The sequence below is a fragment of the Lichenostomus cassidix genome, chromosome 3 (assembly GCF_008360975.1).
Source record: "Lichenostomus cassidix isolate B80296 chromosome 3, HeHo_3.0, whole genome shotgun sequence".
Classification (NCBI taxonomy): Eukaryota; Metazoa; Chordata; class Aves; order Passeriformes; family Meliphagidae; genus Lichenostomus; species Lichenostomus cassidix.
The window spans coordinates 45,298,626-45,323,198 of record NC_139483.1 but is presented as its reverse complement, the minus strand read 5'-3'; the positions used below and the strand labels follow the sequence as shown (position 1 = coordinate 45,323,198).

The 24,573-nt window shown below is 37.0% G+C and overlaps 1 protein-coding gene across 6 annotated transcripts in view; it reads left to right on the top strand.

The window, feature by feature from the left end:
* Window positions 1-24,573, top strand: part of RGS7 (regulator of G protein signaling 7) — a 267,321-nt gene that overhangs the window by 177,425 nt on the left and 65,323 nt on the right. For all 6 annotated transcript variants that reach the window (XM_085055561.1, XM_085055563.1, XM_085055560.1 and 3 more), the window contains exons 5-6: window positions 8,016-8,122; window positions 18,099-18,150. In XM_085055561.1, the coding sequence (XP_084911687.1) occupies window positions 8,016-8,122; window positions 18,099-18,150 (159 nt within the window). The remainder of the gene's footprint in view (window positions 1-8,015; window positions 8,123-18,098; window positions 18,151-24,573) is intronic.

The following is a 24,573-nucleotide window of genomic DNA, read 5'->3' as shown; positions in this document are numbered from 1 at the left end:
GGTCATGTGGAGAATGAATCAGATTCTTCCCCACCAAAAATTTGCAGGCAAACGATTTGATCACATGTCGGCAGACTCAGCCACTGGAGGCGAGAAAAGTAGGAAGATATGGTGTGCTAGCAGCAGCTGGCAAGCAGTATACGAGAAAAACTGAAATATTTATACTACTGAGAAGTAGACTATGTCCAGTATTTTGGGTCTTTTAGAAGTGCTTGAAACTGTGGAACAAGATTTCATCTGAGAGAATTTTCAAAAGTAGTGTATTTGCAGTAATTGTATTTTTTGTAAATATTTTTTTTTGTCTTTAGCAGGTTTGCTCAAAAGACTGCACATATGACTTTAAATATTAGCTCAGAGTTTCATACTGGAGGGGGGAGTGAGTGAAGTGTTCAGAAATATCTTATGGAGATAACTTCCGACAGTCATTAGGGAAAACAAGACACACAGGTTTTGATTTTCTCTATTTCGCCTTGAAGATGCATGGGAATCAAAGCTTAAACTAAAAACTTGCAGTTTCAGGGGAAGAGCCGGCAGGAAAAACAGGAAATCCGTACTTCAAAGGAGTTTGGATTTCACCCTTCTATCATTTCAATTTAAAGAGACAAGAAATATCAGTAATAGAAGAGCAAAAAGTCTATGATTTCTACAAAATTGAAAGTAGAAAAATTCAAGAGGAGTAGTAGTGAAATTAGAAGAAAGGTTTTCTAAATGCTGTCTTGGGTTGGTAGGTACAGAGCTAGATTCCACCACTGGAAGGCCTGATTGCTGGTGTGATATTTGTAGGTACTTAAAGAAATTGAGGTGGGAGATGACAGGGAAACTATAAAGGCAATTTTAAACATTTTCAGGCCACTTTTCATGACTGCATACTGAATGAACTGTGACCAAATCTAGTTACTGAATTGTGCTGTTTTCCATTTTGCCTGGTAGTTAAGTCTATCTGTTGGTTACAGCTTGGATGGATTTCCTCCATCCTCTGTAGTGGCACATTTCCAGTTCACCAAACACCACAAATACTTCAGAGGTGAAGTTATAGCACTTCTCAGTGCCAGCAGCTCACTCCTCATTTGTCTGCTTCTTGAGACCTCAAGCAGCATGTCCAATTTTTTTTTTTTTAATTTTTTGCTCAACACAAAAGCTTTGGTTGTCGCCTCAAGTCATTGCACTTTGAGGTCTCGGGGGTCTGCCTTTCAAGATACAAATTTATTAAGAGAATAAAAGTAGACTTTAATAGGACATAGCAACAGTTAATTTGTAATCAGCTGAAATGCAATGGGAAATAATCACATTAAAAATTTAACAGGCAATACTTAAAAAGTTTTCAAGTGGAGGGTTTGTGTGTTGCTGGCAGGGAGATGCAGCTTCTTTTTCAAAGACTACTTTTTTGCAGGGCTGGTAGTGTGTCCTTGAAGCAGAGTAATCGAGACTAGGCTCTTGATCAGGCATGAGAAATAGTACATGGTGATTATGGGGATGATTATGATTAGATTTATTGCTAACACAACATCTAAATCTTGCCAATATAGTGTCTAAATAACAACTGCATCATCTAGTACAGTGGATTATAATATAATCAGGTTGTGGTCCCTCCTGTAGAGTCAGTAAGACTCCACTGCTTTCTAAACTTCCTGAAGAAGTCTGGATGTGGCTGAGTCCACTTAATCAACAGTTGCTGTTTAAGGCTTATAAGCTGGTTCATCTAGAAATGTGCAAGTTTGCAGTCTTTGGCCTTGTAGAATTCACAATTACAAAGCAACAAAGCATCAATATAGCTACTCTAGGACTATCTCTGCATTTGACTGGATTTTAGTGCATTTTACTCACCCGTCCAAAAGTGTTCCCCACCTTTGGGCTGGATGTACTCTGCCAGCATCCCTGCTGGGTGAAGTTTCCATCCAGAAACTGTTTCCAGCCTTGGAAGACCAGTTTGCCCAGTTGGACCACTCTCCACAAGTATTTTATACCCTTTCACAGGCTGATGTGGATGAAAGTCAATCACAAGCATCTCATCTCCCCATCCCTGGAATGAAATAATTATGTCAGCATCCAGAAATTCCTCCTGAAATACCCACCTGGTGTTCTTAGGACAAACCACACTTCCCATCAGAGACAGTGGCAGAAAGTGGCAGTGGCAGTGGTGTGGTTAGTGGGGGGATGCAGGGAGATCCAACTGTCTTTCATCACTGTCACAGTCACTGTTTTGCTGGATGTTTTTGTGAAGAAAGTAGTCAATATTTCAGGTGTGCATCACTCTTTCTAGATTTAGGATGCACTGCATGTTACAGATCAGCTGTAGAGACTGTAGGGGTGGAAATTGCAATGCCTTGGGCAGATGAGGACTCATGGCCCATCTTTGATGGGTTTTCCTCCTTTTACCTCCTGAGTGATGCTCCTACCAAAGCCTCTGCCCTGCTGATGGCATTAGCAAGCAGTGTCTAGCACAAGGAAAACCCTACCTATTTAGGTAAGACGCTTTGTTGACAGATAACGTGGTGTGTGATTGTTATTTTGAATCCAAGTATGAATCTTTAATTGTGTTTCGGTAGATAGTGGTAGGAAGAGGTAGATAGTGCCTCTTCCTTTACCAGCTGTTTTATGCTCCTTGAAATGACTCTGACCAAGTGCTGCTCCCCTTACAAATTCAATCCTTCAGACAGGACAAAAGAGAGAGGTTTACAGTGTTGTGGGTGTTCAAGAACGCTTCTAGCTGTTTTATTCTCTCCTCTTTAAACACCACAGTCAGGCCGAGACAGTGAGTGTCTCCTACGCTTTATGTCAGTGTGAGAAGCAGGTTGTATTTTATTACTCTAATCCTTTGCAGCTTGTGTTCACACTGGCAATGAAATGACAGCAGGAGTGTGGTGAGAGTAAGTGATAAAGTCTTGGCATTCGACACTTACAGTGAATGTGTGCTTGTGAAGTTCTGACTCATTAATTCTTTTTCCAGGCTGCTGTGTGGCTTAGCAATGCACTTCAGTATTGCGATGGATTTTAGATTCAACAAATAACCCAGAATACTGAGCTCTTTATTGTTTCATGGAAAGGGAAGTTTTCATTTGTTTGACATTTTTGGATCCAAAAAGTAAGTGAAAACCTGGCAAGTTTGGGTTTTTCACTTTTTTTTTTACATCATAAAGCAGTTTTAAGGACACAAAATGCCCGAAATCATGTTCTTTGTAAGAAATCTTTCCATATAGAATGTAAGACAGGTTACTAAAATGGATGTTTGAATGTGAAGCACAATTGGAAAATACTCTATTTTTCTTTTTTCACTCCCTCAGAGATTACTGCAAGGCACTTCAGATGTTGTGAGACCATAATGGTGTGATACCATAAAGTGTTTAATGGAGTTCAGTGTAAAAATAAATATAGATACCATGTCACCTGTAGACCTGAGATGCGTAAGAAAAAATGGAACCCACACTAGTCACTGAAAACACATCTTTAAAGGGGTTTCAAAGCACAGAAACGTTTATTCCAAAGAAAAAGCAAGGAGCATTCATCCCTTTTAATTCCCTCGTGTGGACATTATCATTAGAAACAACTTGTTCCACCGATACTACCATACCCTGCAATTTAAGATGAACAAACTATCAGCAATCCATGCATTACAGTAAGGAGAAAACTGCACTATGTTTGAAAAGAAAATAAAATCAAAATTCAACCAGCAGGATATGTTTTTCATTCCTTAGATTTCATTAGGTTTATATTGTCCCAAAGCAATGAAAATATCTGGCTCTTGTATAATAAAGTATATTAAAAGTGACTGACATTTAATCTGCCAAGATCACTGTCTTGTAATGGCACAGCAGATGGCTGGGCAATAATACTTCTAACAAAAATGATTGCTAATCAATCTATGTACATGTGTTGTTCACTTCACCCACTCAACTAAATAAAGTTCAACAGTGGAGTGAACCATGGAATTTTTAGCTTTTTCTGCATTTTTAGCCCACCAATAACATACACATTAAGAGCCAAGCTTACATCCAAAGCCATATTTTGATTTTATATAAAATACTTGGTATCTGTTGAAATGCAATAGGCTCATAAAGATGCATTTCTGTCTTTCACCTGAGGCATTCTTCTTCCATTAGCAGTTGTAACTCTCAACACTTTCCTATTTTTAGCTATAAAATTGAAATAGAGGTTTGGGTAAATTTGTTCCACAGTATAACTACTAGGAAGTATCTGGAACCTTAAATTAGATAATTGATGTCTTCAAAACAAGGTGTTGAGTAGAGGAAGCTGAAGTCTACTCCGTTCTACCAGGTACACCTCCATGAGCTCTGTCTTTCTCAGATTTTTTACAGTATGTCTTTGGTTGCAGTTTTTATCCACTATAGAGCAGCTGACTGCCATTCAAATTCTCAGTGAGGCTGTCTGGGTGTGACTGAGAATGTAGTTAACATCACATATTTTTTATACACTGTGACTGAGGATTGGGAAATAATAGTTGTGTAGATATCACATTTCCGTGTGCAGCTCTGTACACTTGCCCTCTAAAAAACCAGTAATTTTTTTTAGTCTATTCTTCCAATATTTTGAGTTTGTATTTTGGATAACATTACTCTTTCTACCTGGCAACCATTATATCCAAAAGCATTTATTTCAGACTTCTTTTATCTTCTTAACTTCTGTACTTCATGGAAGTTTTTGATGTTCCTAATCTACATTTGCCATTTTTCCAGATGAAATGTCCTTCTTAAATTAAAATCCTCCAACTTCATATGCAGGAATATCGGGGCCATATAGAAGCTGTCTGTATTTAAATTCTAGGAATTTAGGCATGTTGTGTTAGTCTGCTGCTGGCTTTATTTTTTATTTTTCAAGCTCATGGGCTTGTTTCCTAAGTCCTACTGTTGTACGTCATTGGCTTCTTACAGTAGTTATTTTCCAGTCTGATTTTAGCAAATTGAGATGGATATCAAGTGTTGCCTTTGTAGTGTCTGTAATACACTGGACAACCTCTTGCTTGGAGATTAGAAACCTCCTGAGAGCTGGATTTTCTTTCTGTGCTGTAGCTCTACTCCTGCTGTGCAGGGAGCATCAGGATTAGTCCTCTACAAGCCTGGTGTGAGGCAGAAATACAATCTTGTGGATGTTATTTACCGGATATAATTTTTTAACACTCTAAGTGTGAGCTATGTTGAATCTTAGGTGGATATTAAAAGGGAATATTTGTGCATTTATATTAATGTAATACTGGAATAAGATGATATATTGATAGCCATAAAAAAAGAAAATTAATTGTCTATTAGTTATGGAAAGAAAAATAGAAGTTTATACATTCATATTAAGGCTTAGGGGCTGAGGAGACAAACATATATCTTAACATTGAGTTAGTGTGAATTCCAGCTGAATGAGATTGCCTGAGGTATGAGTATAACCACCTTAATCTCCATATATAACTGGAGAAGGGATACAGGCTGCTACTGGGACTAATTCAGAGTTTAAATAATTTTAATTGATTTCTGGAGAAGGCCAGGTCACTATTTCCATTTTCTCATGGAGAGGTAGTAGTGACTCCATACTTGTGTATGAGACTCAATGGTCAGTGAGAGAAATATAAGCTCTTCCTGCTACTATATCCAACCTTGCCTGGAATAGAGGCTGTTCTGGCCAGAGATCAAATAGTTTCTTCTCCAATTTTCTTCATCCCTTTTTTATTCTCTGTGTTCCACTTCTCCCTGACCCATGTAAAGGCACAGAGTTGTAATATAATTCAAGCTGAGAGGGTCCTCAGTAGCTCTGTAGTCTAATTTGCTCAAATCAGTGTAAAGTCAAACATGTTGCCCTGAACTTTACCTGTTCAGGTTCTGAAACCCTCCAAGGATGCAGATTGTGGTGTGTCTGGGCAGTCTCTCCTGCTGCTTGGCTGAAAGTCAGAACCATACCTGATTTATTTTATTACCATGGTCTTGTTTATTCATTTATCCACTTTATTACCCTGCAACTCCATAAAGATATTGACTCCCTTCTTTTAAAATCTCCTTTTAGGTATTGAAAACATACTTCCAGATACCTCCAAAAACTCTTTTTTTCAGTCCAACCAATCCCAGCTCCTCCAGCCTCCCCTTACAGGGTGCATTCTCCAGCACCAGTGATCTTGCTGGACTCCCACTGGACTCAGAGTTTGTTGATGTCTTTCTTGTACTGCAATGGACGTGTTAATCATAACTGGACATAGTAGTCCAGATGTGCTCTAAAAATAGCTGGGTAAAAGGAAATAATGTGAGGAGCTCCTGGTGATCTTGAAAAAATATTACAATTCAGAATCCAGGAAGCACATGAAACAAATCTGGAGCCTATTTAGTGTATGCTAAATCTGAAGAGAATGCACTCTCATCTGTGTCAGAGCTCCCTGGCAAGCCCTGTCCCCCTTGTCTGAGAAAGCCTTTCTCTAGAAAAGTCAGCACATTTCTTCCTTGTTTTCCTCTCATTCCACAAAGATAAATAATACCTATGAAAATAATTTTTTTTGGAATTGGCAATAATTTGCAATGTGAAGAAGAAAGAAAAGCTTAATAAAATTAAAACACAGATGAATTGAAACAAAGTAAAAAAAACCTCAGTGACAGACATGCTAGAGAAAGCGTTGACTCAAAATTTCTGATCCAAGGGATAATAGAATTTAGCAGCTTGAAATGAATGAATAACAACAATATATAACCTTATAATAATTAGGACAAAGTTCAGATGGGGATTTACTGACATCAGAAGCACAAGGAGCAAAGCAAATCCGTTCCTTCTGTTAGAGAGATTTCTTGTAGGCTTGCAACTGGGAAAAATGTTAACATCATTGTGGTGTTTTACCTCAGGCCAGAGAGCTCCCTGCCAGAGAGGGTGTATTTTATTTTCTTAGATAATGGCTCTGCTGGAGCGATGAGAACACAAGGGTGGCAATAAATATTTGGTACCAAATAAACCCTGGTAGGGTTATGTGCTCTCAGTGAAGTACTGTCCAGATCCCCTTTCTTGTCCCTTTCACATGCTCTCTGGCTTTGGCTTAGCATAAAGATGCCCTGCTGCTTCTCCTGTAACTCTTGTGTGAATGAATGTCTTTAGGTGAGCAAGGGTGAAGAAGGGAATTTTTTGGGATGCTGTTGAAGTATGGATAAATAAATAAGCCTTCTCATATTGAAAATAATAATGGGTGAAACATAAGTGAGTATCTCTGTGTTCATTGGCAAGAGCACATATCAGGACTTACACTTCCTTCTGTGTGATGATGCTTGACTGCTGGTCAGGTGCTGCAGTGGTGTTTTTAAGAGTCAGAACAAGACAAATCTGTGCTTGCCATTGCTGAAAGCCAAATTGTAGGCAATAGGATCAAATGAGTACTTCTTAGAGGGTTAACATGAATCTGGGCATTATCCAGAGAGGTTGTGGTGTCTCACTCCTTTGAGTTATTCGCAAAACACTTGGACAAGGTCCTCAGCAAGTAGCTCAAGGTGTCTCTGCTTGAGCAAGGGAGTTGGACAAGATGCCCTCCACAGCTACCTTCCTACCTCAACTGTTCGGCGATCCTGTTATTATTTGCTGTTTTCCCAGTAATAAGAAACTTTTAAGGAAATCTCTATCCTTTACAGTAGCTCTGATAAGGCTAGTGAGGAAGATCTCATGTAATTTGAATCAACTATTTTAACATGTAATCAGAAACTGCTCTGAAGAAGAAAAGCAAGCTGCAACATCAGGGTAAAAAAGATAGCTGTTTTCAGCTTCAGAACAAGTGAGTGAACATTAAGGCTACCTGTAAGTGTCAATGTAAGTAGTGGAGCTGCAGCTACAAGTGGGACATCTAAGAGCTATTTGTTAAGGAAAGTACAGCATTTTTTTGGTTGCATCATTATATTACATAGAAAAAGACAGCTCTTTCATAGTGGTAGGACTTTGACTGAGAACAAAGTGATTATCTGCAACGATATCACGTAAGGATATCACATAAATCTTATCAACTAAATTGCTGAAATTACTTTTTAAGTTTATCTTTGTATTTTTTTTTCTTCAAACAGTTGAAGCTCTGCATTTGGGCACTCTGATGGCGGCACATGGCTATTTCTTTCCAATTTCAGACCATGTTCTGACGCTGAAGGATGATGGCACCTTCTATCGATTCCAGGTAAATATTTTCAATATGTTCTTGACTTGCACAAATGAAGGCTCAAAGGCCTTACAGAAAAGTTCATAGCAAATTTAACCATACTTTGTTTCTTACATAATCTGGTAAAGGGTGTAAATTCCCCTAAAAATAAAAAGTGGTAGCAGGATTGATTATATTTATAAATTGTCAGCAAAATGTTAAGATGATAATGACCATTTTCATATCTGGAATAAAAGTGTGATATTGCTAAGTGTGGTACTATCTCTCATGAAATAAATTAATACAGTATTTTGGAAATATAGTAAATGAAATTATTGCCTCTTATTCCTAATATAGTCTTAATTTGGAAAGGCAGAGATATTTTAAATGTTAAATCTATAGCAGAAATCTGATAAATAATGGAGGTTAATATTTATTTTTCTTCTTTTGTGAGGATTTCCTTACTGGTAACTCAATGGTATCTGAGTAGTGTGTATTCTCTTATCAAGTGCAGACACATTGTTACATGGTTTTGTCAGCCCCATCGTGTACAGCAAAGATGCAGATGGTTCAGAACAAGCTGGAAGCACAAATATGTACATATGTGTATACCTACACTTACACATACATTCTTCAGAAACCCACATAGTTGTATTTTATTATATTAAATTTCAAACGGAGGCCCTGGGAGCAGAAGTGTATTTTATCTAATAGTGACTAGTGGGTTAAAATTTTGCAGAACAATGCTGCTAATGACTTGAAAGAAATATGACTGCAAAGTACCAGAATATGTATTCAATGGAAGGAATTAACTTTGCTGGCCATGTGCCACTATTGACAATGATGGTTGTGTTGTGTATTGCTCTTTCTATTAGGTGGTATTCCTGGTGAGTATCACCAACAGCTGGTCCAAGGTCTTTTCTAGATATTTATTGCTTTGAAATGATATGGTGACTCTCACTATGAAATTGAGTTTGTTAATTCTTCTCTGTTCCTTCTAACAGTATTAAATACACTAAAATAATATGTGGTAGAACAAAATCTATTGTCTTCTAGATATATAGGTCTAAGCTTTGTCTTAAAGATTGTTTAAATAAGAAGCCATCAAGAACAAAATAGAACTGAGGTTGTGATCTTTAAAATGGAGAAGAAAAATGGAGATCGGAGACCAATCATAGTCTCAAACATTGTATTATATTAATCTCTGTACAATACTTTCGCCAGCATTTTGGCTTAAGTCCTATAGATCCACATAAAGACTTGTAATATTTGTATGGATCAAAATTCTTGCATGAATATAATTAAATATGCACAGCACAGTCTGGCAAGAAAGAGAATTATTATTGCATACAGGCAAACAATATTATCCTATTTTCATATTTAGACCCTGTGAGTCATACAGTGCCAAAACTTGTTCTTCAGCAGAACAGAAAGCTAGATGTGTGTATGGGTAATAGTAAGAGCAAGCATTCCGAGCCTTCTCCCCTAGATCCACAGTTGCCTTTGATCCTGGGGAGAGTATTTGAAGGAAAAGGGTTTTTTTAGCTCACAGGGCCTCATTCTTCTCAGTGCTCAGTATAAACAAGAGAGATGGCGCATGGTTGGAGGACCTTAATGACATGCTTATGTGGTAGGAAAGGAATTGTGGAGTGGTTCAAGCTCCAGTTCTTGGCTTGGTCTGCACAAGCAGCATCCAGAAGGACAAAATATACAGGGACTTAATTTTGCAGAGAATAGTACTTACAGGGGTGCTGGTCATTGAATTCTGCACAGCTGCTGGTCTGCCTCTGTCTCTAGCATGAGAAATAAGCACCTTTGCTGCCATGATAGTTGGCTGAAGGAATGTACAGCCTAGAATTATCTTCACTGTGGACCACTGAGAGTGCTGCGGCTACCCGCTTGTGAGCTTTCCTCAGAGAGACCCACAGCCTACATGTTTGGACACAAAGCTTCAGTGAGGGCTAGACTGTAAAATATTCTCAGTTTATTTCCATGAGTTAAGAATTTGGCACCTATTTGACAAAAGCATATGAAATAAGAGGGCTTAATCAAGTGTGGTTCTGTCTATATCTGCAGTATTTGGCCTTTTTGCTGTTCCGTGGTGCCTTTTGCATTTGCTATTCCTATGCCAACAATGTGACTTTGCTGTTGTGATGATGCAACTTCAGCTGTTAATGTACAGGAGGAGAAGAAATTCAAAGTGGTGACATAGCGTTAACTGGAGTTATAACAGCAGAATTACTCCATGTTCCCCACCAAAATAAGGCTGATATAAAATCTGTTACTGAGCTGCTAAATTAGAAGATGAAGAGAGCACGTTCAAACACGAAAAAAGGTTGACTGCAAATGTGTGAATTTTGCACTAGAATAGATGCTCAGGTGCTCTGCAAATAGTACCCTCTCAGTATTGGACAGGATTCACAAATTTCTGGATATTTTAATAGAAGGAGAAAACCATGCAGCTACCAGCACTGAAAAGTTCAGAAGCCATTCCTGCAGAGAAGTCTCTGCAATACAAAGACCTGACCTACAAAAACCAGACTAGCTGTAGTAATGTTCTTCATGTGCTTGGTGTTTTGTTTTCCAAAGGGTGACACATTCCCACCTGACCGTAAAATTATCTCCAGCTTGTTTTAGGCTACCTTATGTTTTACAGAAATAACTAAAAACAGTGAAGACTGCTCTTCACTTGGACAAATGCCCTTTTATGGGCAAAAATTATACTTTTTCAGTTATTCCTCTTGCCATCAGAAGGCAAGACTGTAGTTACATCTGCTTTTTTAAATAATGTGAAATAAAAAAAATAAAAATCTGGATCATTTATTGACCTACTCAGGTGTTAATTAGGTTAGTTTCTGTGATATCAATTCAATTCAAAGGAGATGGATCTAAATATTAACTGCATCATTAAGAGAGGAATTTTTTTATCAGTCTCAATAAGGAAAAGCAGACACAGCTGCATTGCCTTTTCTTGTAATTTAAGGTAATTTAAGCCTGGGACCAAAGAAGCAGCTGAATATTTGCTCACCATCTTCCTCTACCTGAGAGCAACTAGATTTGAGGGGCCCAAATAAGAAAAGCAAGCTGCACCTTAGAAAGCATATCTTCCCTGGGCCAGGGATTACTCATGGAGACATTTTTTCTATGTCCACACAAGTGATAATATGTCCAACCTGGTGAGAAATGCCTGACTTGCTCTCTCAGCTGCTAAACTTCTGTAATATCATCCTGCAGAAAAATATGGTGATTTCCTCTGCAGCTCCTAAATGCATAGTGTCTCTTGATGTTAATAGTGAAAAATAATGTTTCCTAATATCTTTTGGCTGTAAACAAACTCCTAGGGTACTGAGCGTAGTGATAGTCACACTCTCATTTTTATATGAGATTAATTAATGATTTAACATAAATTAATTTTCAGAGATGAGGGTTAGGATTTGCTGTTGCTTTGTAACTTTTAAGATGAAAGGCACAAATATCTGAGAAAAAGCATGAAAATGGGAACAGTTTCTCATGAAAGCATGATATGGTGAAGAGAGCTGCAAAATTCATGAATCTTGGAAAGATGAAAGTGTGGACTTTGATGCCTTCTCGTGTTCTACCACTGGGAACACTTTCTTGACAAATGCATTTAACCTCTCTGGTCTTGTTTTCCCATGCTTAAATCTGGGATAAAATTATATGGTAATCACTGTAAGGATCCTGAAATATCTTTGTTGCAAAATAGTTTAGAGTGTAAAGTGTTCTGGACACCTCATGTTTCAGGTGGAATTACATTGCTTCATGTGTCTCTGAGTCAGCCTAACTGAGCTAGCTGTCTCTTGGCTCATCCTGGATCAGCCTCTGGCTGTTCTGATGCTGAGTCTGTGGTTGAACATCACAACTCTTCAGCCACTCTCCAGAGCCTTTCTGGATCATCTACTGTGCCTTGAGGGAAGGATTTTATTGGAAGCTAGATTTTAGGAATGAAAAAAAAGTAGATGATCTTATCAAGTATTTGGCAGATTTTCTTTGGCAATTGCAGGTGCAATAACTAATTCACTGCCTTTTCAGCTCAGGCTTGTCATATTCAGGTTCCGTTAAGGTTTCTTGAGGGAAAAAGATTTCAAGTCCATGTGTCTTTCTGACTGCCTCATCAGTGCCACTTTTGATTTTTTTAACTCCTTACTCAGACATACTTTGCCCCACGTTTTCCATGGTCATCCTCCTTTCAGGTTAAAAACAGGAGTCACAAGAAGACAAAATCTTATTTCCAAATTTCTCAACCTCTTTTTTAATAATTCTGAGCTAACCATGGAGCAACTTGTTTCCTGTATGAGCTTGACAGTGGTAGCAATCTTACCCTGTTACTTTACCAAGAAATCATTTTTGTCAACTGCAATGAATTTAAAACAGGATGCCAGTGAATTCTGCCATCCATCATGCAAAGCATTTGAGATTGTGCATAACTACTTTTCCGCAAAGGCTTGATTTCTGCTGTTTATAAAGACTCCCTGGTGTCTATGAGAAGAATAACAGTAATAGGAAAAGGTTTATAAGTGATTTGAATACTCCTCCCCCATTCAAGTAATTGGATTTTAAAAAAATTCATGCAGAGGAGCAGCTTCAGAGACAACTACTCTTTTCTTATTACTATCAACAAGGGGTAGCTGAAAGATGCTTAGTGATTTCCCTCCTTGGTAATACAGTTTAATGCATAGAAATTAATAATGTTTTATAAAAGCTGATGGGCAACACTGGTTTTTACAAGTGGTGTTTCATTAGCTCAGATATTATTATTGATTAATTTTGAGGTAGAGCCAAAGCAGATCTATTTACTTTATCACTGGCTTGCTTACAATGCATAGCAGCCACTGCTGCCAGTTTGTTTATTGTGGAGTATGTTTATGGGGGATTTTGTTTCATATGACTTTATTAACAGGAGGATTAGGGATTTTTGTGGTTAGATTTGCCTAATGATATTAGTGTATAAAGCAAGAGAACCAGTATGTGTTTGTGTGTGCAAAACAAGTTTTCTGTCAATGGCATAAAGAACCTTGTGACTGTTTTGTTCTGAAGGCTTAAATGTACCTGCAATCATATCTGCAGTGCTAGGTAACCCTTATTTCTCTAGGTCCTGACTTGTCCTGGCTGCTGATTCAAATTACACCTACAATTAAACAAAGTGCCTCAAAAGCATACTGATAAAAAGTGGCAGCATTATTTCTGCCTGGGCTGATAAACATTACTTGACTTTCCCTAAACCGTTCTGCCACCCACCTTCCTTCAGCTATAAGTGGGATGTCATGGCAAAATGACAAATGTTCACTGTTTAATACTTCTTCATGATGAACTGCTTCTTATTTCCTTCTGAGGGAAAGTAAAATTCTTAAGTATGACAACTCCTTTAAGTTTTCTACACTCACAAAAGAAAACCAAAATCCTTCAGTATTTCAAGGTCTTCTCTTTGAAAACGGTGGTGGTGTGGTACATGTTATACCACATCCATAGCTCTCCTGGGTGAAATCTTCACTTACGGGTTTCTAGATCATGAAGTAAGGCACACAGTTTGTGTAATATTTGTGCTATAGGAATATATGACATTTCAAGGGATGTTATAATTCTCCTATGGTGTACTTGGATATGGAATTTGTAACAAATAGTTGAACCAAGCTTTGTTTGCATAGTCCAGCTGTTTAGAAGGTAGTTTATGTGAGCAGAGCCTCCCTGCGTTGTTGTGGGATTTTTAATAGATCAGATAAGAACAGGCAGCTTTCTCCTTTGCACTTGCCTCTTGTTCTCATTCCTGACCTCATTCCATGGGACCAGCAATCTTCTTATCAGAGTCTTCTTATTTCCTAATCCTTCTGTGTTGAAGAAGGCAAATCTTTCTCCTGTATTCTTCATGAATAACCTCTCTAGCAAATTCTTCTCAGAGATTGTTAAATATCTGGAGCGTGAAATTGTGTGGAGACTTTTGGAACAGAAATGGAAACGTAAACTCAGCACTTGCTTATAGTCACGTGTTATGTGATTAAACTGTTTGATGTCTATAATGAGGAGCAAAGTAAACTTCAAATTAAGACCAGAATTTTATGACTGTTAAAACCAAGCAATTAGACCTAAGAAAATGTGAAATATTCCTTTGGAGAAACATCAGTCATGTTAGCTACATGCAAGTTTATTATTGGTACTTTTTGTTCATAAAATGACAGCATTGCAAAAGTCAGAAATCAGAATCTAATTTTTGACTCTAATTTTGACTCTAATTCTAAGTCAAAATCAGAAACTATTTTTTATGTCATGCTTTATTTTCAGTGTCTAGGATTTTTTAAAGATTTTTTTTTACTTGATGTTTTGGACTTTCTTTCTGTGTAAGTCTTAATCTGTCCCTTATCCCTACTTTTTGTTCCTGCTTTTAGGAGAGTTTTCCTTGTCTCTGCACACATCAATGCATTTCTGGCTTTGAAATTATATAATAGGTATCTACTCTTCAAATACATCTTTATCGACAGCTGCAGCTGCTTTTGAGCACATACCTTACGGTGATACCATAAGTCTTTACTTGCTGGTAAGGAAGTAACGTAGGACTTTGCCTTGGTCAAAATACATACCATCTACTGTTTATTTCTCGTCTAGTAGGGGTTTTACACTGTCAGTGACCTAACATGTTTTTGTAAAATCCAAATCTTTAGCTTTCAAAGATTAGAAACATATAGTGTATTATGTCTATTCAGTCTGGAGAGTAGATCTAGAAAGATTATAAAAGAGAAAATTTAAGCTTTTCGCCTTTTCTGGAAAGTACAGTTCTTCCCTTCACTGTAATATTCTGAAACTCTGCTGCTTTATGTGATTTTTTAAAATAACTGTCCATGTTTTAAAGGTTACTTGAATGAATATTTTTTCCATGTATAAATTACCCTTTGGGTAATTTGCACCCCTTTAAACATCACACAGGTGTTTCAATGCTTTTGATAACTCTCACCCACTAAATAGAAATTTTTATAGAGTACTGGAGATAAAGGAAAAATACCAGAGCACAAATTTCATAATAATATTTGCACATGCATATGAATCACAGTCCTGAAGAACCAAGAATTTTTCTTTAGTTTGGTGAGGCTTTTTGTTTTTGCTTTTTCAGAAATAAACACAGTTTACCCACATGAAAGCACAATAAATCCTTAAGCTCTCTGTGCTGAATTTCATCAGCCTTCTAACCTGAACTGTCTGACCTCATAAAAATATTTTCCTCCCTGATTTTTTTTTTTTTTGCCCTATGCTTTGCCCTGTAGCCTTATCTCCATGTCCAAATTAATTTTGGGCATGTTGGCAGAGCTGATTGCAGGCAGAATTGAACTTCGTTCCCTCTGGGAGCCAGCTGGCTGGAGGCCAGCTCTGGCCACGTTGCAGTGCCTGAGAGGATGAGCTGTACTGCTCAGCAAGTCCCATTAAATGCATCCAAGCTCCAGGCAGGCAGGGTCATGGCTTGTAGCTCACAGACAGCTTGTGCCTGCCCAGCTCAGAGCATCGCAGGGAGAGCTCACACTGGGTGTCATTCCCTGGGCAGAAAGACTTTAACTGCCCACGGGTTCCCTCCTTCTGGACACTCAAACAATGAAGGCAGTTAATAAACTCCTGTACTTATCTGTACTAGCTGTTATTTGAACCCCTTTCTCATAGTGTAATGTTTGCATTTAACTGGGGTCTCTTTTTGGCTTGCCTTATCACACATCACTGAAACCTTTTAATATGGCTTATCATGTGCTTTGCTAATTAAAACGCATGTTCTGTTTTAACTTTTCTGGTTTTAACTCCCTGGCACAGGGAGGCTTAGACTCATCCTTAGTAGCAAATATATTATTTTGTGTTTTTTCCATGATCTCTTCTCCACATTTAGGATGCACCTTTCTATCCTTCAGAAAAGCTTTGGTCATCTCTGTCTCCTAGCAAGCTAAAGTGACAACATTTCAAAACACTAAAGTTCATGTCTCCTTTCCCATATTCTGCTTAGTGCCCTCACTGTCTTCACCACAAAAGTGCAAGTTCCAGTAAAAGTTAAATGTGTTGTTTCAAGTAAATGGTGAAAACATTATGCTGGCCACGCATAGCTTTTCATTTATGTATAAAACAACAAAGTCCTCCTGTAACATCACTAACATATAAGTTTGAACATATCGTATTGGCTCATAGCCTGTTGTGAAATGAATGCTGAAAGCATTTTTTGATTTTTCTCTAAATCAGAAGATGGACTTTTTTTTTATCTCAGCTGGGATGGGAGTATATGTAACTTGTCAAGAGAAATCCTAAGTATGCATGAGGAGCTTTAATATGGATTTTGCAGCCAGTATGCCCACAACTGGAAGAGTTTCAGCTGAAGTGCTGCCTGAGCAGATATGGTTTCTATGTATTTAGTAACCCTCCCTATATACTCTTTCCAGAAGCTCAGCTTGATCCTGTAAACAGAGGTTAGCCTTCCTGATAGCAGAGAAATGATGTAGCTGTGCTTTTCTTCTTGGTGCTCTCTGGAGATACATTTCATGCCTCTAAGGAAGGGCTATTCTCCCTTTCTGAGTTTGTAAACTGTGTATTTCAATGATGGTGATTTTTTACTTTATATCAATCACATTATTAAATGAATTTTATAGTTTCTTCTCCAAAATGTGCTGAGTGCTGCATTTCATTCTTTAGGGGTTCGTCTTCTTTCCATTTGTGCCTAAATGTGCTTCTACTGGTTGCTTTGATTCAGTGGCACTGTGGAGAATTACTTATTGTTGTTCCCTTACAAAGTACAAAACACTTTGCAAGAAGCACATCTCAGCCTTTGAAGTTAGCTTGTGATGGTTCTTTTTTTATCTTTTAGCTCCTTTATGTTGCTTGATAAATAGCAAGTTCTGAAATGCTTCTATTAAAATTGATGTGTTAATGTTACAATACCAAGAGATTTCTCACATTATGTATTTAATTTGACATTTGGTTTGAATGTGTGACCCTTCAGCCCTGCTGGTTTCCAGATTAACATTAAAACGATTTTGAAGGGAAGTGGGCAGTAAAGAAGATTCCATTTTTGCAGCTGGGAGATTTTTGAGAAAAAAAGAAACAGAGAAGAAGCACTTGTGTTTTGAAATACCACTCAAACCAGTTCACACATTTAATGAGTTTCATTCACCTGCTCAAATATTATATAATTCTCTGTGTCTTTTTGTATGTGTGTATATATAAATTGGTCACTCAATCACAGAGTATTCTGAGTTAGAAAGGACCCACAGGGGTCATTGAGTCCAACTCCTAAGTGAATGGCCTGTACAGGGATGATGTGCTATGTAAAAAATGCTATAATAATTCACATTTTAACAAAAAGTTGCTATTTTAAAAATGAAGTCATTTGTATGAAAAATGCCTATATAGTAATATATTCTTCATTTCTTAGAAGTGAATTCTTTTAACAGTACATTTAGCACAGTTTTATTAAGCATAGTGTTGAAGTAGTTTTTGGTACTTTATTGTCTTTGCCTTAAAAAAAACCCCACATTTTAAATCACAACTGGTAAACAATTACTAAAAAGTAGACTTTTTAATATCTTTGTGAAACCAGGATGTTTTTAGTGGCATTTTTAAACAAATAACTCCTAAAATAGCGTATTGAATATTAATCTGTACTAATGAAAACTCTCAGAAATCAGTAAGTGAATGAGCCTCAAAGGATCTTCTGTCTTTATGCTTTCTAAAACTGATTCTCCAGGACATGTGAGAGGTGCATCTCTAGGGAAGATGTAAAGACAACCTCACTATCTAGCCTTGTGGGTTTTGTTCCCCTAACTCTGAGGAAAAAAAAGAACACTTTATTTGTCTTTTTCAATGTTGTTCTGACACTAGCATGATAAACAGCTGTACAAATCTAATTTCCTGTTTTGATGTCTATTAGAAAAATGTCAAGTTAACAGTGTAATAGATGTATCAAAAATATTAATTGATTCTGAAAACCAGTGTCAATGGCTGGCATTGTCTAACTTGAGTTTCTACTTCTTTGTTTTGTCTATAGACACCCTATTTTTGGCCATCAAATTGCTGGGAGCCGGAAAACACAGACTACGGTCAGTGTAGAAATAGTTCCTATTTCTTTTGGAAATTATGCATTATATTAATGAACACAGCATTGCAGTCTGTCTTGTTTCACCATCCCACTGTTTATAAACAGAGTTATATGTCGTGTAATTCCTGTGCAAGAACTGCTAATGTTGAAAGGAATGTGTTGTTACCTTTTTCAAAGTTTATCAGAAGTTTGTTTAAGTTCTACTTTGGAGTGGATCTGAGGAGAAAATAAAAAAACCCAAACCCCAAAATTCAAGACTCGTCAAAACCTACCTTGCCATTTACATCCTCTGTTTGCTCCAGCAAGTGTAATTATTTACAGTGAGAAAATCTTAGTGAAGCAGAGAACACTTTATTGATGATTGTGTAGTGGTTATTATCAGATTGAACCCAAACATGTGCTTGGTTTAGAATTCTCATTTCTGATATACACCATGTGGAAAATTACTTATTATGGAAACTAATATGCTTCCAATACAAACTATATTAGAAAATACCTTGTTTACTTGCCTGTGTCTTGGGGTTTTATTAATAAATTATATATTTTAATTACTTATGTTGCTTAGACAGCAAAATCTGAAGATAGTAGGTAGTAACATATTAGGAAAAAATCTCATTAGATATTATAACAAAATTAGGTGCCTCTGTACATCAAATAGTGGCCTGTTTATTAAAGAAAGTGGGTCTATGAGCAGCCTCCTGTTCATTGGAATCCAAACTGTAAGTACTGAGCTCATGTAAAGACCAGGTCACTTTATTAGGTGACTGAGCATGTACATGATAGTTTATGTTTTCAAAACCTCAGACTGTGAAAGTCTCTTTTTACAGCTTTTTGGAAATTTCGGTGAGTGTTCACTTGCAATTTGGATTTTCTGCTCTTGGGAGCCAAAGTGTTCAGGGATGGATGGTTCCAATAGATGTTGGCTTCATTTTTGGAGCAGATAAGAGTTTAATTTCAAATAGATTGCTAAATAAAGCTATTTTAAGCTGAGACTCTCAGCAGAGCTGAGTGTCTTCAGGGTAGAGTTTGAAAATGTGACAGTTTCCTCATCCAAAAGGAATAGAAAAATGTTCAATTTTTTACTGATATTTGTAGATATTCAGTAAATAGTTACTGAAAGCTCCCAAGGAGGAGGGATTCTTACCACATGTGTGTGTTTAGCCACTCTATATGAGGAAATTAGTCACTGAAGGAAAAATGACTGATTTACCATTTATTACTTCAGTACAGTCTCCTAATATTTTGAAGACCAGCAAGTAATTTGCTGTGGTTTAAGAGATATTGAGTTGTTCAGCTGTAATGTATATCATATTATCAGGGTGATTTTAATAAATAATTATATGCTTTACATATAATGAACTTGAGATCAGGCTGAGAAAGTTTCTGTTAATATCCTGTAGTCTAAAGTAGGAGACATGAACTTTCCAGTCACAGCTGATCAGTGGATTGGTCAAAGAATTATGAACCTGAGTCAGTAAATAAAAACCTTGTATTATCTGTTTAGGTTTTGCATGCTGGGAATACAGCATTAAACTTGGAATCAATCTTCATTGTGCAGGGAGGTGCCTTTGTTGAACAGTAAATGTACACATTTGAGAGCTTTTGAAATTTAAATATGTTCCACTTGCTGAATTTAAGCTCTTTTATTGCAGAGGGGAGAAGTAAGGGGAAGCAAACCCTCCAGTCTATTTCATTGCTCCTTCCATGTCATGACCCAAAAGTGCAATCCTGTAAGAAAAACATCCAAGGTTCCCCACTCAACGGGGCCAGAGCATTGCACTGGAGCTACCCCAGGTGGCTGTGTGTGTCACCATAACTGGACAGTGCTAAGCATTTGCAGGAAAATAAACTTTTAAGGCACCTTTTCAATACTGTTCTTGTTAGGTTAACATCTTCTGATTCCCAGAAATTAGCATTTGCCTTGTAAACAATGGTGATCAGAGGAACACAGGAAAGTCAAAATATTTAATAAAAGTATTTAAGAAACCAAAACTAATCTAAAGTAGGTTTGAAACATTTTGATTATGTTAAAGGATAAATTTCACCTCAAATATACACCAAATAGGTTCTGCAGATTTTCACAGTAATTGTTACTTCCTGGAAAATATAGTAAATAGAATTTATGCTTTTACAGACATGCAAATGCATTTCATATGTATCATGCATTATGGTGCTGTGCATAACTAGTGCTGCTAGTTTCATGGATTTGTCCTGAACAAGCTTGAGACTGCGCTCTCTAAAACTAATGACTGTCAGGCATTAGAAGTCTCTCAAGACAGCAAAAAGTAAACTCTCTCTGTAATTTTCCTTTATCAAAGTTATTAACAAAGCAAACCACTTTCTTTGGCATTAACCTAATTTTACAAGCCTTTGAAAATACACTAGAATTTTATTTTAATTTAAAAATTAATCCCAGCCATTCATCATTACTCACCCATAGCTGGGCTACTGTCCAGAATGTAGCATACTGCCAGGAAAATAATTTATCTTAAACAAGAAATTAAATGGGCTTGAGATACTGTGTGTTAGTTTATTACCAGAACTAACTAAGAAACAAATGATCCTTACATATTTTTATTATATGTTAGCATCTTCTCTAAAATATAACTTGATCTATGTGAGCTTGTAATATCAAATATTTGCCTTATAAATAGTTTTCTGTAGAAAGTATGATTAAAAAAGACATGCAAACAGAATCTTCCAAAATGTCAAAAAAACACAGACATATTTTCATAATAACGCTGTAGTGCAGTGCTATGTTGTGGTGACAAAAAGAGGGCTTGGATTAATTTAATTTATGTCAAAATGGAAAATAACCTTTTGATTGTAATTTCCAAAATATTGAATATGTTCATTCTGAGGTTATTGAGAAACCGCTAATTTTCATAAAGTGATGGAAATCTCCCTGCTTTTCCTTGAAAATCATGCTTTAAGAGTTGTCAAGTGAGATTCCTCAAACTCCAAATAATTTTTACAAAGGCAGGTCCTTAAGTTCCATCTGTTGCAGTCCCATTTTAATGCCATATGTCTTGGAGTCCACCCAGGCAGGATGTGTTGTTCCATGTAGAACCCCATTGGTTTTAGTGTGATTATGTTAGTTAAAATAAATAACAATACTAATAATAATAATATCTACTATTATTAAGGCCAGTGTACTTGAAATAACTTTTTTTTTCCTGTATGTCCTTAACTTTGTGAGTTATTTTTCTGAACTATGATTTGGTTTTGTGACAAATAGTATTGGATCTCAAATCAGAAAAAATGGCTCTTGAACACAGCTAGTGGCTGAGCATGTGACCTACTTGTAATTGTCTTCTCTTTTCTTACAGATATAATTTTTTTACTGACAGGTTTTTTTTTTTTTTTCTGGCATATTATAAGCAGGTCATGTCATTAAGACAGAATTAAATATGGAGGCTTGTTAAGACAATTGCATCCCAGAAGGGGGAAATACAAGGCCACATGAAATTGTTATTCCACGTGCATTTGATCTCAGCTCCCATGGAACCTGTCAGGTTCTCTTGGAGGTTTAGTGACTCACAGTTGTTGCAAATTTGAGGCATTAATCCATTACTGTTCTCTTTTTTGAATAAGTAAAACATATGAAAGTTTGGGAAAAATTTCCATTCGCAACAAAATAGCAATTATTTGCTTGGTTTTTCTTGGTTTTTTGTTTGTTTGTTTGTTTGTTTTGTTTCATTCCTTAGGCTTAATATGATATAGTAGTGACAATGTAAAAGGCTTATAATAATTTCAGATATATTAAATATGAAGAATTAGTAATTTTTCCTTATTTTCTCTAGTTAACTTTTGCTGGTGGTTAGACTCAAAAGTATCTGTGACATATCAGACTTTTTCTTACAGGTAAATTCATATTAAAAAAAAAGAAATATGGTTGAAGGAGAGAAAGAATAAAATTTAGCAAGTGCCACAGTCACTTATAGTCTTAAGGAGGTTTGGACTCATACTAGAAGAGTCAACTGCATCTATACAGTTGCAACAGGATATTGTTTGAGCCTTGTAATTTTATTTGTGTGCATTTCTCTCCAATGAGTTAAACATGGAGAAGGACTGCAGAATGTTGGTAAGTTATGGAGAACACAGTAGATAACTGATAATGCAGCGTTAGTTTAAGAGCACTTGACCATGTGGTCTTTACTTGATACTTAATGAGACCATTTTTCTGTGTACTCAAAGCAAATTCTTGAATTCTGCTGCTGTGAAGAAGGACAAGTTTTGAAAATGTAACGTATTTTCAGTAGCCTTCCAGGTAAAGTAATGTACTACAAAGGCAATCTCCTAGGAAATTAGAGCAGTCATAGGGGTTGGGGGAAGTCTTAATTAATTTCTCCCTTTAAAAGTGTAAGATACCTGTCTGGATAAATGCTGCAGGTCTTTAGATTGTCATGACTTTGTTATCTAGCCTGTGTTACAGTAAAATGAGGTGGCCATTTACTTTTGCTGTGTCAAAACTGACGTCTCATTGTTCTCCAGCATTTTTAAGAAAGCACAAGTTTTCCATGTTAAATTTACTTGATAATCAGCTAACAAGTCAGTCTGAACCAAACTTCCTTCATAATGATACTTTCTTATTGCTTAAAAGTAAACTGACAGAGTTTATAACCTCTCTGTGTTCTGCATCTGTTGCTCTGTTCTGAACATGAGCCATTTCCCCTGGCTCATTTCCCTCTTCTCTCCCAAATTTGCAGTAGTGCTAAAACATACATAGTGCACCAAAAGTAACTGCAGTCATGTATCATGTTTTTCACATGGTGAAAATTTTCATATAATTTTCTCTTTAGAGTTTATTGCTTTCTTATTTTACATGCCTAGCTTCAAATCCCTCTATGAAAATTTGATTGGTCTGGGAATTTTCTCTCTCATTTGTCTTTCTATACCCTTTACCATAGAGTGGCTGTTTAGAAGGAAAACTGCACAGAGAATGCATTAGATATTTTCTTTGCCCAAATGCACAGGAAGGATTTCCTTGGCAACAGCTCATTAGTAAGCGATTTGTGTCTGAGAAATACTGATCCCTATTGCTTACCTGAACTCTGCTGGAGCACTGTGTGTGCTCAGCATCTCTGGAAATCAACCCATAACTGTGAGTCAATAGCTTGGGGCAAAACTGGTAGCAGAGTAGCACTTCTGATACAAATTGCCATCTATAAATAAAAAGTTATTTGTTAAAATTCATGCCATGAGAATTTAACAAGATTGTGTAGATAGTTTCTGGAGAGCTCTGCCATTCTATAATCTCAGATCTTGATTCTCAGTTCCCATTTTTTCAACAGCTAATGTCAGAGTATGTCAGCAATGACTCCTCCAAGCAATTAACTCCTTTATAGAGATCCCTGCATTAAGGACCTGTCTCTCAAAATTTTCTGGATTTCTAGGTGTAGAAAGAAACAGACTTTTCCCACTAGAACTTAAGTAACATACTAAATTGTTGCTAAGATTGGATTGTGACTCCTTAAGTGAATGACTTGCCTTTAGGAACCTACATATACAGAATATGTTGACTAAGATCTTGGTGGCAGCACTGAGTGAGGAGTACAGTCTACCAAGAATAACAGCCCCTAAAGAAAAATGTGGCTGGTGCCAGTGATTGCTATGCATCAAATTTGATCTGGGCAGAACCGAATCAAATGAGCTTTAGCAAAGATACTTATGTTAGAAGAAAGGTGGAAGAGGTGACCTACAGTATTTTTTCCCACTCTTACTTCATATACCATTATATTTCTCTGCAGAGATATATTATTCAGTCATTAGAAGCTATCTCTGTCATATAAACGAGAAAATGAAAGTCTCACTTCAACAAGCATGGCCTGAATTTTGCTCTGATCCTTGCTAATTCTGACATTGACAAACCACTGCAATGAGGGCTCTGTAACCAGGAGGCATTTTCTGATAATGCTTTCCTGTCATCTCACCACTTCAGAATTTTGTGCTTACCTGAAATATTCTTTCCATAAATGTGTAACTTATTCCCAGTAATATGAGGAGCACGGAAAATGTGTTTGGCCAAGGCATTTGTATGTACACATAAGAAAGGGTAACTGATCCAAAACTATGTTTCTACAGTACTGTTTAAAAAGCATTGATAACTTGCATCTAGGTCCCCTATAAATAGAAATAAAATTCCTTATCAGAATTCTGAGATTTATAAACATAATTTGGAATTTTTAGAACTGCTTTCAAGTTACCATGTTGAGTAAACTAAATAGGTTTCATAGCGTATCGCGAGTTGGAAGGGAATCACAGGGATCCCTGAAGTCCAGCTCCTGGCTCTGCACAGGATGCCCCAAGAACCACACCCTGTGCCTGAGAGTATTGTCCAAAAGCTGCTTGAACTCTGGCAGTCTTGGGGCTGTGGCCACTTCCCTGGGAGCCTGTTCCAGTGCTCAGCCTCCCTCTGGGCAAG